The sequence below is a fragment of the Prunus avium genome, chromosome 7, assembly GCF_965620075.1.
Source record: "Prunus avium chromosome 7, drPruAviu1.hap1.1, whole genome shotgun sequence".
Lineage (NCBI taxonomy): Eukaryota > Viridiplantae > Streptophyta > Magnoliopsida > Rosales > Rosaceae > Prunus > Prunus avium.
In genome coordinates, this window is record NC_142290.1 from 22296387 (window position 1) to 22310509 (window position 14123).

The 14123-nt window shown below is 35.6% G+C and overlaps 1 protein-coding gene across 1 annotated transcript; it reads right to left on the reverse strand.

The window, feature by feature from the left end:
* Positions 1-1377: 1377 nt before the first annotated feature.
* LOC110762246 (Haloacid dehalogenase-like hydrolase (HAD) superfamily protein) lies at positions 1378-4834 on the reverse strand. Its single transcript, XM_021964854.2, has 6 exons — positions 4384-4834; positions 3663-3769; positions 2971-3079; positions 2722-2883; positions 2431-2604; positions 1378-1567 (listed from the first exon to the last, which is right to left on the reverse strand). Exons 1-6 carry the CDS (start codon positions 4714-4716, stop codon positions 1538-1540), a joined length of 915 nt encoding a protein of 304 aa, XP_021820546.1. The 5' UTR covers positions 4717-4834; the 3' UTR covers positions 1378-1537.
* Positions 4835-14123: the final 9289 nt, after the last annotated feature.

Genomic DNA, 14123 nt, shown 5'->3' on the forward strand with positions numbered 1-14123 from the left:
ATTTTGGACAAATCGTTCATGATTCTTGGATATCATAGGCAAACTCCGTTGTCCCTTTATGTGTTGATATTAGAGGCAACGATCATTAGGGAGAACTTGAGAAATGTTGTTAAGAGATTTTGGGTGGTAGCTGGGTTGTAAGATTTTCGGGTTTCTCGGTGAACTTAAAAAATTAATTGAAGAAAGGAAGGAAGAAGAAAGAGGCTTCATTGGAAAAGGCGTGCTCGGACTTGTAAGCTAAAGGGGAAGTGCAGCCTACCCATTTACATAGTAAGCTTGCTTTTTCTCTACAGCCGTTGCGATCAGATCGGATGGCTGAAATGGATCCTCACATAGTGTGCTCATTTAGAAGTCCTCGTTAGAGCCCAGCGCTTATTTTTATACATATAGTAATGCATAAGGGTGGGCATCAATTCAACGAACATACTAAACCGGCCAATCCAAACCCTAATGGATGGTTTTGTTTGGTTTTGACAAGAAAATGGTCAAACGATTTAAAAATCCAACTAGACGGTAATGGTTTGGTTCAACTTTGAGCTTTAGCAAACCAAATTAAATCGAATAGGGCCATCTACTTGTAAAGGATGTTGAGTTTGAAGTTTGATCGAACTTTGAAGTTATTAATATTTGAATTGCAACTATATTATTAAACTTATAAGTTTTATAACAGGTTCAATTTTAGGATTATTTGATATGCTATGTGGCATATTTTGAATTATTTTTGTTTTTAATTGAGCTAAAAAGGTTGAGAAAATGTAAAAGAAAAAAGAATTGGACTTAGGCCCACACCGACCGAACTACAACGTCTTAAATTAGTTTGGTTTAGTTTGATTTTGTTTACTCCAAATCTGCTTGTAATTAGGCCAAGAGATTGCTTTAATTGCAAGTATGCTACTATTAGTTGTAAAAACCCTAACAAATAGAAGAATAAAAATAACGAGAAAAATAACTTCCGGGAACTAGAATCTTGGTGAAAACTGTACTGCAAAAGAAGATCGCATCACATTTAATTGATGAAAATCAACTGGAAATCAATACCAATGTGAAAATTGGCTGAGCTATTCAAGCCTCAAAAACCAAGCCACAAAAGGCTCAAATCTGAGTATAAACGCAAATAAATCAACGGAGCCTTGAATCCTTTGAAAACCTCAGAAAATCTTGTAAGAGATGTAGGTTGTGTAAGTATTTTAGTTGTCAAAAGTTGTTTTGAGTATGAACTTAAACCCTTTTATATAGTGAAATGCTTGCCCTAGCTTGAATCGACATAGAAATTGCTTCAGTGTCTTCTATTTTTGTTAGCTTTAAATTAGGTCCCATTTTGAAACATTAATATATGCTAACAAGTATAGAAATTGCACACCATTTTCACACACACACTCACACAGAAAAGACATAGATGTCTTACATTATTTTCTTTAGCGTTCTAGCCTCACCTCTTATACAGATTACAACAAAGCACAAATATACATAACGCCCCCATTGGAGCTAAAGAAACCTGTACGGAGAGAGCATCATTCATGTTGCATGAGACATCATTTTAAACTAGGACCCCTACCCTCTGAGCCACCTGCATCAGCAGAAAAGTAATCAAACTGTTATTAACCGTGAACGTACGGTGGGACTGGATTGGAATATTTTAATTAAAATGTACAAGAGTCCTGGCCGTTGTTTGGTGTGCGGGGGCTGGACTTTTAAATTAGACAACAGTCCAACATATTGGAGCTTACAAGTCTCACCTATAGGGGTGGGACTCATAAGGACTGGCTTGGACTAAACTCCAATCAAATCCAAGTCGGGCCACCAAATGAGGAAGAGTGTTAAACTAAATATATAAAATCATAGATGTGCATAAATACATATTTAGGAATGAGGATGACTACGAAATGACAAAAACAAGAATGACAAGGACAACAATAACGACAAGGAGGATGAATGCCAAGAGAGTTTGACACACATTTCTATGGTCCTTAAATAAGTGTATAGGATCCACAAGTTCAGAAAATTGAACAAACAGTAAAATGCTATAAGGCAGACTCCAAAATGCAGCTTCCCCTATCTGAGCTAGCTGAAGGAAGCTCCCCAAAATCAGGGTAGTTTAAATTTCTACTGAATCCAAGATCTCGACTTCAAGGAAAATATGGACTCACGCATTCTAGAAATGGAGCAGCTATGGTAGGTGGAAATTCTATAAAGTTGTGGAGAAGAGATGAAAAAAGGTTTTTCCCCAATCCGAAGGTTGCATTGGAAGCAACTTCAGGGACAGAGAGAAGAAATATTTTTCCTCACATTGCATAATGTGAAGTGTTAATTTAAAAAATCTGAACCAGGGTAGACTGATCAAACTGTTCCTGGAAGATTTTCTAGAGACTAAATTACACAGCATAATATACACTTAAAATTCCCTTAGAAGAAATGTGATGAGAGACGTACCTCCTTAAAGGAGTGAACATCACTTCCCCAAAGCCAAGCATCACAGCCTGCATCTCTGGCACCCCATATATCATTCCTACGATCATCTCCCACATGCACCGCATCTTCAGGCTTTACTCCTAATAATTCACAAGCTTTAAGAAATATTGTTGGATTTGGCTTCTCTGCTTCAACCTGTTCATAAGAGAAAATCATAACATCAGCAATCGCATAATGATACTACCATGTGAGTGAGAGAGAGAGGGGCAAAACACATGCAAACTGCTAAAAGATTCTAAGCAATTCACTTACTTCGGCTGACACTGCTACCGCATCAAACCAATGTTCACAATTTAGAGCCTGCAAAAGAGGTCTTAATCGAGTATCAAAATTTGACACAATAGCTACTTTGACACCTGCTTTTCTCAGAGCTTGAAACACTTTCTCAGCATCAGGATCACAGAGGTGCCAAGCCTACGAGAAAACACAGTGAAAAATATCATAATCCAATTCTGACTTCTATATTACTATACAGATAATGGAAATTATAAAATGTCAAACCTTGTTAGTTGTATAGTAGTTATAAAGTTCTTCAAAGTACTGGGAATCTGAACAGCCAGTGGAAGAACTGACTATATATTGCCAGAAGGGTCTCCCATCATTTACGTATCTGCAATGAAATAAGAGTAAAATGCTCACTTTAATGATCAAAAAGAAAATAAGAGAATTCACTCCAAACATGACAGAACTACTGCTAAACTTCTTTATTTAACTTAAGGAAAGATTAAAGACTAAACAGAAAAGAAAGGAAACGAACTCTTCTACTTGACCAACCCATTGATTACATATTGGATAGACAGGGAAAATTCTACAATAATATATTTCTCAAAATGCGATGAAGCATCAAATCACTACTAATAGAAACTTGCCAACTTAATGTTATAAAAATTAGAAAAACAAAGTTTATGAAATTAGCTTCTCAGCTAACTTCCAGGATGCAATATCAAAGCTATCAAAGGCAAAATTTGATTTAATTATTTCTATCCCATAAAATGAAAGTGCAACACTTCTGAACAACTCCTCAGAAACTAAATCAGGCAAGAACTAAGAGGAGACAGAAATTCATGATAACCATGGTGAATCAACAAGTAAATACGTAAAATTTACACTTAAATGGATTATTGCAAACCTTATTATCACCCAGTATAAGAACCAAAAAAATAGAAAAATGGAGAATAAAAATGGGAAGAGACCTGAGACGAGATCTACCCCAAGGCTGCTCGTAAGCCCTTCTGTATCTGTTCAAAATCTCAGCCTCTGAGTACTCCACTCCATACTTCTCGCCTATCTTCCTATATATCTATATCAACAGCAAAATAAACAATATGTCAGCAAAGAAATAGAGACACAGATAATAGCGCAAGAACATTATAATTATAAAAATAAAAATAATAAAATTAAAAATAATAAAAATAAAAATAAAAAAAACTCCACAAACTTGAAAACCCAATAATTGCTATGCTACAAAACCACAAGCACAATATAATTTTAATAGGAAATTTCCCAGAAATCCAATTCGCCACACAAAAACCAAGAATTCAATGCATGCACAAAAAACCAATATTTATACATATAATTTACAAATACCTCCATACAAAATGCGCAGTAAAGTATGTTCTTGGAATTTCACCATTTATATATAAATTTAGCCCAAAACACAAAATGGAAAAACAAAGAAACAAAAAAGAGGAAAAGAAACAAGACCCACAAACTTCAATTCATAGATATACAAAACCAGAAACCCAAAAAATTCATTTCATAGATATACAAACCCAGAAACCCAAAAGTTCAATACATACTTAGAAACATTGAGCAATAAATATGTAGCTGTGCATGTAAAGTGTGTGCGTGAGAGAGAGAGAGAGAGAGAGAGAGAGAGAGAGAGAGAGAGAGAGAGATAGAGAGAGAGAGAACCTGAGCCATTGGCTGGGAAGGAACAACAAGGGTGCCAACAGCATCAACAAGCAGAGCCTTGTGGGTGATTTCACCATAAAGAGACCTCCTATAATCTTCATAATCTTTCACACCCAAAATCTCCAACCCCATGTGCCTCGACCCAACGACCCCTGGCTCTTGCTGTGCCACAGCAGAGGTCGAATAGGCCGTCAACCCGAGCCCACCGCCCCTGTCGACCCGAACCGGTCCCTTAACGCCATTGGAGCAAGACCCAGATCCCAAAATTGGTGCTTTCGTGGTGAGAGTCGTGAGCAGCCTAAAGAGCTTTGTTCTGGTTGCCATTAGCGCCATTGCTGAGCTTCATTTAAGGCTCTGTTGCACAATAGTTGTTTCAGTTTTTGGCTCCATGCGTGACTCAGCTTAAAACCAGACCCGAATGCTGGGTGCCAACATGTTAAAGATCCTTGATGTGGGGGAGAGTCTTTATAGAAATGCATCTCGGCTTTTCTGGTTTGACTATAATGGCCTCAAGAGATTTTCTAATTTTCTTTTAATTAATCTTTATTCTGTTATTTAATTGTGTAACATTCTCGTTTAGTGTCTATGATTGAATTATATTCTACCGCGCATTAAATAAGATAAGTTTCCTTCACAAGTTATTTTCCTTTTCTTTTCTTTAATGGGAAATGTCCAACGACTGTATAATACAATATACAACTGCAACCTTTCATTCTTGTAATCTAGTAGGCCGCCGCACATCACTTGATGTGCGTAGAATTTGTGTATTCTTATTTTCTGAAGTTATTTTAAAGATGTACTTGTCATTTAATTTTCCAATTGACACAAAAGAATTTCTTTAAAACATTTATAACCCTATCAACGGGGTCTAAGTCGATGGAAAATAACTCTGGGTAGCGTTTGTTTGTGAGAACTCTTTTTTTTGTATTTAGTCTATTACTTGTATTAAAAATATATATATACTTTAATCCCATTTACTTTGTCCTTTTCATCCCTCTCTTTTTCTCTATCATTGGAGCTTCCGCCACTTACTACCTACCAAATGGCATCCTCTCAAATATTGGAAACCTCTTTTCCTCCATGGTGCGTCGCAAAGGTTCTAAGACATTATTTGGCTAAGTCTTTAAATACAATGGGATTTAAATATGAAATATAAAATTTATCTTTATCAAGTATAATCTATAAATGAGAAGTGGTGATAGTTGTGGTGATGACAATGACGATGGTGGTGGTCATGGTGCTGGTGACGAGATGGGGGTGGTGATTGTACTGGTGTTCGAGGTCGTGGCAAATATAATGATGGTGGTCGCAATTGTAGGGATGGTAATGAAAATGAGGTGGTGGTTGAAGTTCAGGTGAAGAAGATGGTGGTGGGGATGGGGATGGGGTGGATGCGACAATGATTTTAACTTCTTTTTTCTTCAAATTCATTGTCTTGGATTTTTTTTTAATTAAACAATAGATCTCGAGTCTTTATATTTAGCATTCGTGTATTTACACGTATTTAAAGGGATATTAACTATTATATTGATCTAATAAATTTTAATAAGTCCACATCATCATAATTGTATTATACCAAAATTCACCATTTGCAACTTATTATATGTATGTTTTTAAAATTAAAAACTCCCATCAACCACCTTCCTCCCCAACCTAGCCCCTGCCAATTGCCGCTACCTTTCACTCTCTTTTCTTTCTTCTCTCTCACGCATACCTTCACTAGGTCCTATAGTTGTTAGGCACCTTTAGGATTTTCAATTGCAGTTTAATTTTGAAGTACTTGCTTGTTGTTGAGACAATAATTCCATGTTAAATACTACGATAGGACTATGAATGGTGCAGAGAGAAGTGGTGGCCATGGATAGCAGCAACTGGTGGGAGTGGTTTAGGGTTGGGGTCTGAGATTATTATTTTGTATTTTTAATATTGGGTTTGTCCAATATAGGTCCCTACCAATTCTATTTCCTAGATATATACCTATCATTCTATAAATCTACGTGTAAAACCCAATTTCAAACTTAAAATGACCAATAGGATATAAGAGGTCATAGTATTCCTATGTTTTTATATCCTTGCCTTCAGACTTTATATTTTATTTATAATTTATTACAAGCATTTCATTCATTACCATAATTGTAATTAAAACTCCCTATTAATAGCATATCAATCACCCCATTTCTTTTGGTTGTCATTCCCTCTAACATATCGCCCCCTAAAATAGATTACTAATCATATAATTCACAAAAGGAAAACAACATTAATTCCTAAATTTAATATTGAATTTAAATTACTAATACGTATAGATTACTAGTCGTAATTCATAAAAGGAAAACAACATTAATTCAAATAAGTTTCTAAATTAATTCCTACATCCATTACAACCATTTGGAGATCTTTCCAAATTCAACGTGTGTCATTAGTTACACCCTCCTCATAACACATTAAGTCATAAATAGGGGTAGTTTTGGAATCCAAAAAATACAATAAATCCGATTTTAAGTTATATTAGGTAACTTGCTTAGTTGGATCCTAGTCATCGGGTATTATTTGAAAATAGAAAACTAAAGCAAAGGATTGTAGGTGATTTAAAATGAATTTTATGGGTCTAAGCTCAATTTACTATTTAATATTTTATTTCAAAGGTATTAGATAAACATAAGGTGTAAAGAAATGTTGAGATGTGGACTTGTTAAAATTCATTAGATCAATCTAATGGTTAACATCCCTTTAAATGCGTGTAAATGCACGGATACTAAATGTAGAGGCTCGGGATCCATAAACAATAGTATAAGCTACAAGAGAAAGGGATGTTTCTCATACACACATTATCAATGTACCATGGGGTTTCAAATTTGAGACCACTAGTCTGTAAGTCAAAGTCCTTCTCTACTGGACTACCACGTTGGCATTGTCATTGAATTTTAGAAATTACATTCGTGTTTAGGGTTGGGGCGGGTAGGGGCCGGGTTGGGGTATGAGACTATTATTTTGTATTTTTAATATTTTATTTCAAAGGTGTTAGATACACATAAGGTGTAAAGAGATGTTGAGATGTGGACTTGTTAAAATTCATTAGATCAATCTAATGGTTAACATCCCTTTAAGAGCATGTTTATGTATCATTAATGGATATGGGAGGAAATGGAATGATTTCCATTCCTGACGTTTACTTGCAATTAGGAATGAAAAAATAAGTGCGCCCCACCTCAAAATCTATAATGACATCCCCTCAAAACTAGGTATTAGATCAACTAGTGGAGGGTAGTCGGTACGATTCTCATTCCCGTTTTCCCTTAATAATTTCCAAAAATACCCTTACCACTTTACCATAATTCCAAAACACCCCAAACCCTAAAATAAAAAAATAAAAACTCAGGCCAAGAAGTTCAAAGACACCCCAACTTCCTTTTCAATGCATATATACAGTCCCTTTCTATTGAGGGATGCCCTTTAGGGTACCCTACAATTTTTTTTCCAATGATCCAAACCATCTATTTTTTAGGTGTTCATTCATAGATCATCCTTACAAAAAATTAGACAAATTGGAAACCGTTTCAACATCCAATTGTGTCCTACAAAATCAATGAACACGGTGCTTCAAGAAAGTACTAAAATTTCAATAACTCAATTGAATGGTTAAATGATATCGGATTCAAGTGATTTTTTGTAGAGATCATCTTTCAATGAGTATCTACAAAATAGATGGTTTGGATTAGTGAAATACAATATGAAGTGGGCCCTACAAGGGGTGCCCCTAAAATATATATATCACCAACATTTCAGCCAAATAACACCATTTGCTGAGGGTCGTCTTTACCATGACTGATGAAGAAAAAAAAGATTATGTATTTAATCTTATGGTGCATGGCTTACAATGATTGTGATTGATGAGTATTGGGTGAATGACTTTTGTGGAGATTATATATCTCTTTTTTTGGTAGTATGAAGATTATGCAGATTATTATTATTTGATTGTTTACTAGTTACGTAGGTGAAAGTTATATTTTTATTGGAGTTTATTTGTTTGTTTGAAATTGGCTCTGGACAAAGGTGTTATTAACATTATCATTGAACTGGACTGTTACTATTCATCTTGTTTAGCATATTGATTCCTCATGTTTACACCGCCTTACTGGTTTGCTGAAGGATTAGTTTGGTCTCCTTAGCCAATTTGAGAATTATATATGTGCTGTGGTGAAAATGTGCAGGGCATTTTAGTAATCAAATTAATTTGGATTCTGATTCATGAAAATTAGTAAACAATAACAATGAGAATCAACCCCATTCCTTTGTTAATTCCATATGTTTAGTAAACAGCTTAATGGGAATGATTCTTCCCATACTGATTCAGTACTTCCCCAATTCCTAAATTCTCTGATTCTTTACTTTCTCTATTACTGATACATAAACATGCCCTAAATGCGTGTAAATGTACGGATACTAAATGCAGAGGCTCGAGATCCGTAAACAATAGTCTAAGCTACAAGAGAAATGGAGGTTTCTCATACATACATTATCAATGTATCATGGGTGTTCAAACTTGAGATTACTGGTCTGTAAGTCAAAGTCTTTCTCTACTGGACTACCACATTGGCATTGTCATTGAATTTTAGAAATTACATTCGTGTAGAGGTGGAATGTGAACTTGGAATTTATGACTACAACAAAATCTGCAAGTCGAGATCTTTTTCTCTGGAACAGAACATGTTGACAAATAAGGAAGTTAATTAGTTTATATTGTCATAATGTATGACTTTAAATAAGGAAGTTAGATTCCATCTTCTTAACGATTAACTCATATATCACAATCAATCAAATTTGATGAACAACTTCACGAACATGACCTCATTCAATTACGGCCATGAGAGAAACTGTATATGCCCAAATATATCTTTTACGTGATTCACTTTTTATGGTTGCCAATTTTAGAATCGGATTAGGTTACGTGTCCTCAGTACAATATGAAGCAAGTGATGATTTTATGGACTCTTGATAATTCATAGATATAAACTTTTCATGTATATGGGAATTTCCGGAATTTCATACCATTGACTCTCCTTCAAGTTTCACGGGGAACTGTTACAAAAAATAATAATAATAAAATAATAAAAACAATAGACTCCAAATTAAAACCATTGCCCTGAATCTTATCTTGCACTGATTCGCTGGTAGCAGGGCTTCCGTATGCAACGTTCTCTTGGCCTTGCGCACACAGATGCAAGAAAACTGAAACGACACGTGGGTGGGTGTGACCGCTGAGAAAACACGAAAGCGCTGATGTGGCAGACATTGGAAATCGGTTAGAATCCGCATCAGCAAATTGACCCTTTCTTTCCTCTCCACCTCAACCATATCTGAAAGGAAGTGGGGCCCATCTCATGACTGCCATGCATGCGGGGCCCACTTTGTTTTCCTCAGTCGGCTTCATTTCATACGCCAGGTTTCTCCATCAGTCTGTCATCATCGTCGTCTCTCTCTCAACAACCAGTCTCTCTCCTCCCGCCACACGTAGATTGTATATTTTGGCCTTGCGTGTGTGTGTTGCAAAAATTTGTCTCGTTGATTTTTAGTGCAATTATTGGAAGGCTTAACTATTTATTATTTCGGTGTTTCATGTGTAGCTGGTGGCTTTCTTTCTTTCCCTTTTCAAAGTTTTTGTTTTGTTTTTGTTTTGTTTCATCCAGAGTTTTGAATTACTTCAATTTAAACATTGAGGTCTCTCCCAAAAATTTATCTATGATGTTTTATTTGAGGATTGTAATAGTAATTTTTCCGGGTATGATCTTAGAAGGACGGGGTATTCTGTCATGGGCAAGATTCCTTCTCCTTTTTAAGGTTGAGAGGGTAGGCTACTTGGTTAGTTCGATGACTAAACCTTTATGTGTAAAGCAGCTCGCCATGTCCATGTTTTCTAGAAAAAGAAAGGGGAGGAGAATACAATTAATGAAGATAACATTAAATAGACTCATATCATATGCGGAAAAAAGTTTTCTGGTATTCATACCATTTTGAGTTGCATTTAGCATCATACTAGCCATGTCCATGTTTATGTCAAATTCACTTAAAATGACTCATTTCGCGAGAACACCTCTCTCTTATTTTAGTATGGAAAATGCTAGGCTTACCACATTTTTCATACCACATTTATACCATCTCTCTAATAGAGGTGGGCCCCATTGTATTGGTGGGCTCCACCTCTATTAGAGAGGTGGTATGAATGTGGTATGAAAAATGTGGTAAGCCTAGCATTACCCTTTTAGTATAGGTGAAAATTGTGTTGTTTCGCCCTATAATACTTGTAGGGTTAACGTGAAGATGTGCATTGCTTTACTGTACTTATTGAGAAGGGGAAAGTGATTTTTAGAGATGAGTTGCAAGTAGCAAATGGTGGGGCTTTGAATCTATATATTCTTCTCTCCTGAGGAATTTCTTTTGGAAAAATCCCGTCCCTCGTTACAAGAGTACTAACTCTATTTATAGGGAAAAAAGAACATGGGTTAATTTACAAGCCAGCCACCTCGGCTCGGTGTCGAGCCGTTTATCTGCTGGTGCGGCGCCAGTCCCATCCAGGGAGGTGGTGGTCTATGCAACTGACACCTGGCTCCCTAAGGGACGGGGGCACGTTTTCTGAGGCGAAACGGGTCGGTGGTCAGAAGGGGTCTTGTCATCGACGTGGAGGCCTAACCCCCTTTAGTTCTTCTCGGGGCAGCTCGGACATTGAGGCCAAGAGGACCTTTCTGATTTCTATTGGTGTTGTATGAAACCCACGTATCGTAATTTTATTGGGCGGATGAGCTCGGCGGGTGCCGAGCGTCAACATGTGTCACTCTAAATAATATGTGTCATTATGACCAAAAAAAAAGTCTCGTCATATTGATGATGATAGATCATCTCATTATTTACTTGCTTAATAATTTCATCATGATATGACAATATAACTACTTTCGTGGCTTTTTGAAGTTGTAGGGATAAAATTTCTCCACATCCTTGTACGCGTCTTGTGCCACGAGACCGATGTTTTGTTTTAAAATTTTATTTATAAGCAATATTGGGGGAGGGAGATTGTAACACATACCTCAGGGACATGAGTAACTACTCTTATATTCATTTGAGCTATAAGTTCCTTGCAATAACGGTACTTTGTTTAGTATGATTCTTTTTGTTTAGAAAGTAACCTTGAGTGTCTAATGGATTGTTTTGCTTTTAATTGTCACAATCTTCATATTAATTTGTCAATGAAGAGTAAATTTAATTTATGCTCGATTTTATTAAACTTTAATACTATTTATTGACATGGTTGTACATGAAAAGTATAAAATCACCCTAGATTTTAAGGGTTTAGGGTTCTTCACGTCCTATGTTTTTAGTTGTTTAATTAATATTAGGTGCTTTATCGGCTTGTGGTTGTCGTAATGAGGACGTACTCCTGGTCAATGTCACGCACTGCAAATGTCTTCATTATAATGGACAAGTTTGAGTGATAGGTAAAATCAAAGCATTGCCTCAATTTTCAAATTTGTATATTGCATTATTGCAAAATACAGTTCATGGTGAACTTACCCACCAATTTGTAGTTTGTAAACCCAAAATAGACATGTCAATATAAGAAGCAGCCTATTGATTATGTGTTTTGTTTTTTCTTAACCTAGCTGTCATATCCATCTCGTTATGATTAATGAATCTTCACCGTACATATGTCATAATAAGAACCTTTCATTTTCTAAATCACCATTTAAAGATTAGCTCAATTGGAAATCAATTAGTCTTTTTTTTTTTATAATGCCGATTAGTCATTCAAACGTATTAAATAAGTGGACAATTCATCATGAGAATCTTAGTTGTTATCAAAACTGTCGATTTATCCAATACAAATGAATGATTAAATGATCTCCAATTTGATTGATTTTTTTTTTTCATAGATGATAGGAAATGAAATATTCACTTGTCTATGGTGAAGATTTGTTAATCACAATCGGGATGGGCAGTGTGATGCATGGTGGTATGCATCCAAGTATTGTTCTTTGCCTTTAATTACTATCAATGTTAGTCAATTAAATTATGTTTAGTCACATTAGTATATTGGGAGATTCACTATTATACCAAATATAGGAGCCTAAATTATAAAATAAAATATAAAAAATCATATATGAAATGGACTTTAGAAACACACTCAAAACTCATTTACAACTTAACAAAAAGGTTTTTAACTTCTTTTAAATTACAAAAATACCATTGATTTTTTAAAACAAACCAAACCCCAAAACCTCATAAAAAAATCCAAAACACTCAATATGACATCAAAGTAATTTAATAATCAAAATTAAATTCAATAGGACCAGCTGTCATTTTTTGGAGTTTTTTTGGATTTGTTTATAGGAATTAAATGATGTAGAGTTTATTTATAGTTTTAGTGCTAAGAATGGGTATATGACTAAATATCTCTAGTAGTATATATTTTTTTTTAGGTGAGACCCAAGGGTATCCACCGCCGACAGCAGTGACTAATCCCTTTCGCCGTGGGAGCTCTCCCAATGGAGGTAAACGGCTGGCCACGAAATGCGCTCCATTCCCATGTGCGGGGATCGAACCTCCAACCTCATGGTTAAGGAATGAGGTGAGCTACCACCACACCACATCTCATGGTTTCTAGTAGTATATTTTCATTACCATGCTAAACGAGAAAACCCAATTGAACCAAATTAGAAGTGAATATGATTTGTTGTACGTTTTCTTTTCATCTTCTCATGGGTAGTTAAAAACTTTGATAAGGACTAGTCTCCAGGTTGGCATCCTTTAGCAAGTGATGAAGATTACTTTGTTTAAAAAAACAAAGGCGGAAAAAAAAAATTAGAAATATATACCACAAAATGTACTTCTATTTCTATTATGATATCAATAATCCTAGAGTCACAAAATCATATTTTAACTTTTCACATCATTGTCCTTTTTTTATGTCGGAGGTAATAGTTGCGCATATCATAAATCCTAACCAATTGCACCATACTTCTTCACCACTTGTACATTTATATTTTGAGCTCACTTTAAACATCGCTATATACAATCAATAAGCAAATGTCATATTTTTTAAAGATGTCTTTGTATTCATCTCCAATAAGGTATAAAGGGGCGGACTTACTGCCCTAGCCAACTGGCCTAAACTCATGTATGCTCTAAAAATATTTTATTTTATTTTTAAATAAGGGTGATTTTGAGTTATTTGAAAGTTTAGTATATAGTATTCATTTATAAAACTAAATGATGCGAGATGTCCCTACCATGAAAACGACAGGGAGGATCAACAATAATTCTCGGCCTGCCGTATTCTACGTTTTTTTCCCTCCAAATTATGTTATCCTCTTAGATGAAAATGAAGTTATACTTTTTCAAATGAAGTAGGGCATTGGTTAGTCCTCTGTTCATCTCCAGCCACATGAACGACACATAAAGACTGAAAACGACACATAAATGAATGGTTGAGAAAACTGGGAAAGAGTCGAGGACTGGTGGTGAGTGAGATTAGTTGTTGGGCTTGGACAAATCAGTATGTGGGTATACGAGTAAAAGGGCCCACTATTGTGGAACCGGATGCTGCAATGATTAAAGCCATGGTGGATATAAGTGGGCCCACGTATGTTTTAACTCTCTACAACACTCCTCCGCCACATTTTTATGAGGCTGACTACTCAAGTACGGTAAAGTTAAGTCACAATGATCCATCTTTATCCTCTTACTCAAGTACG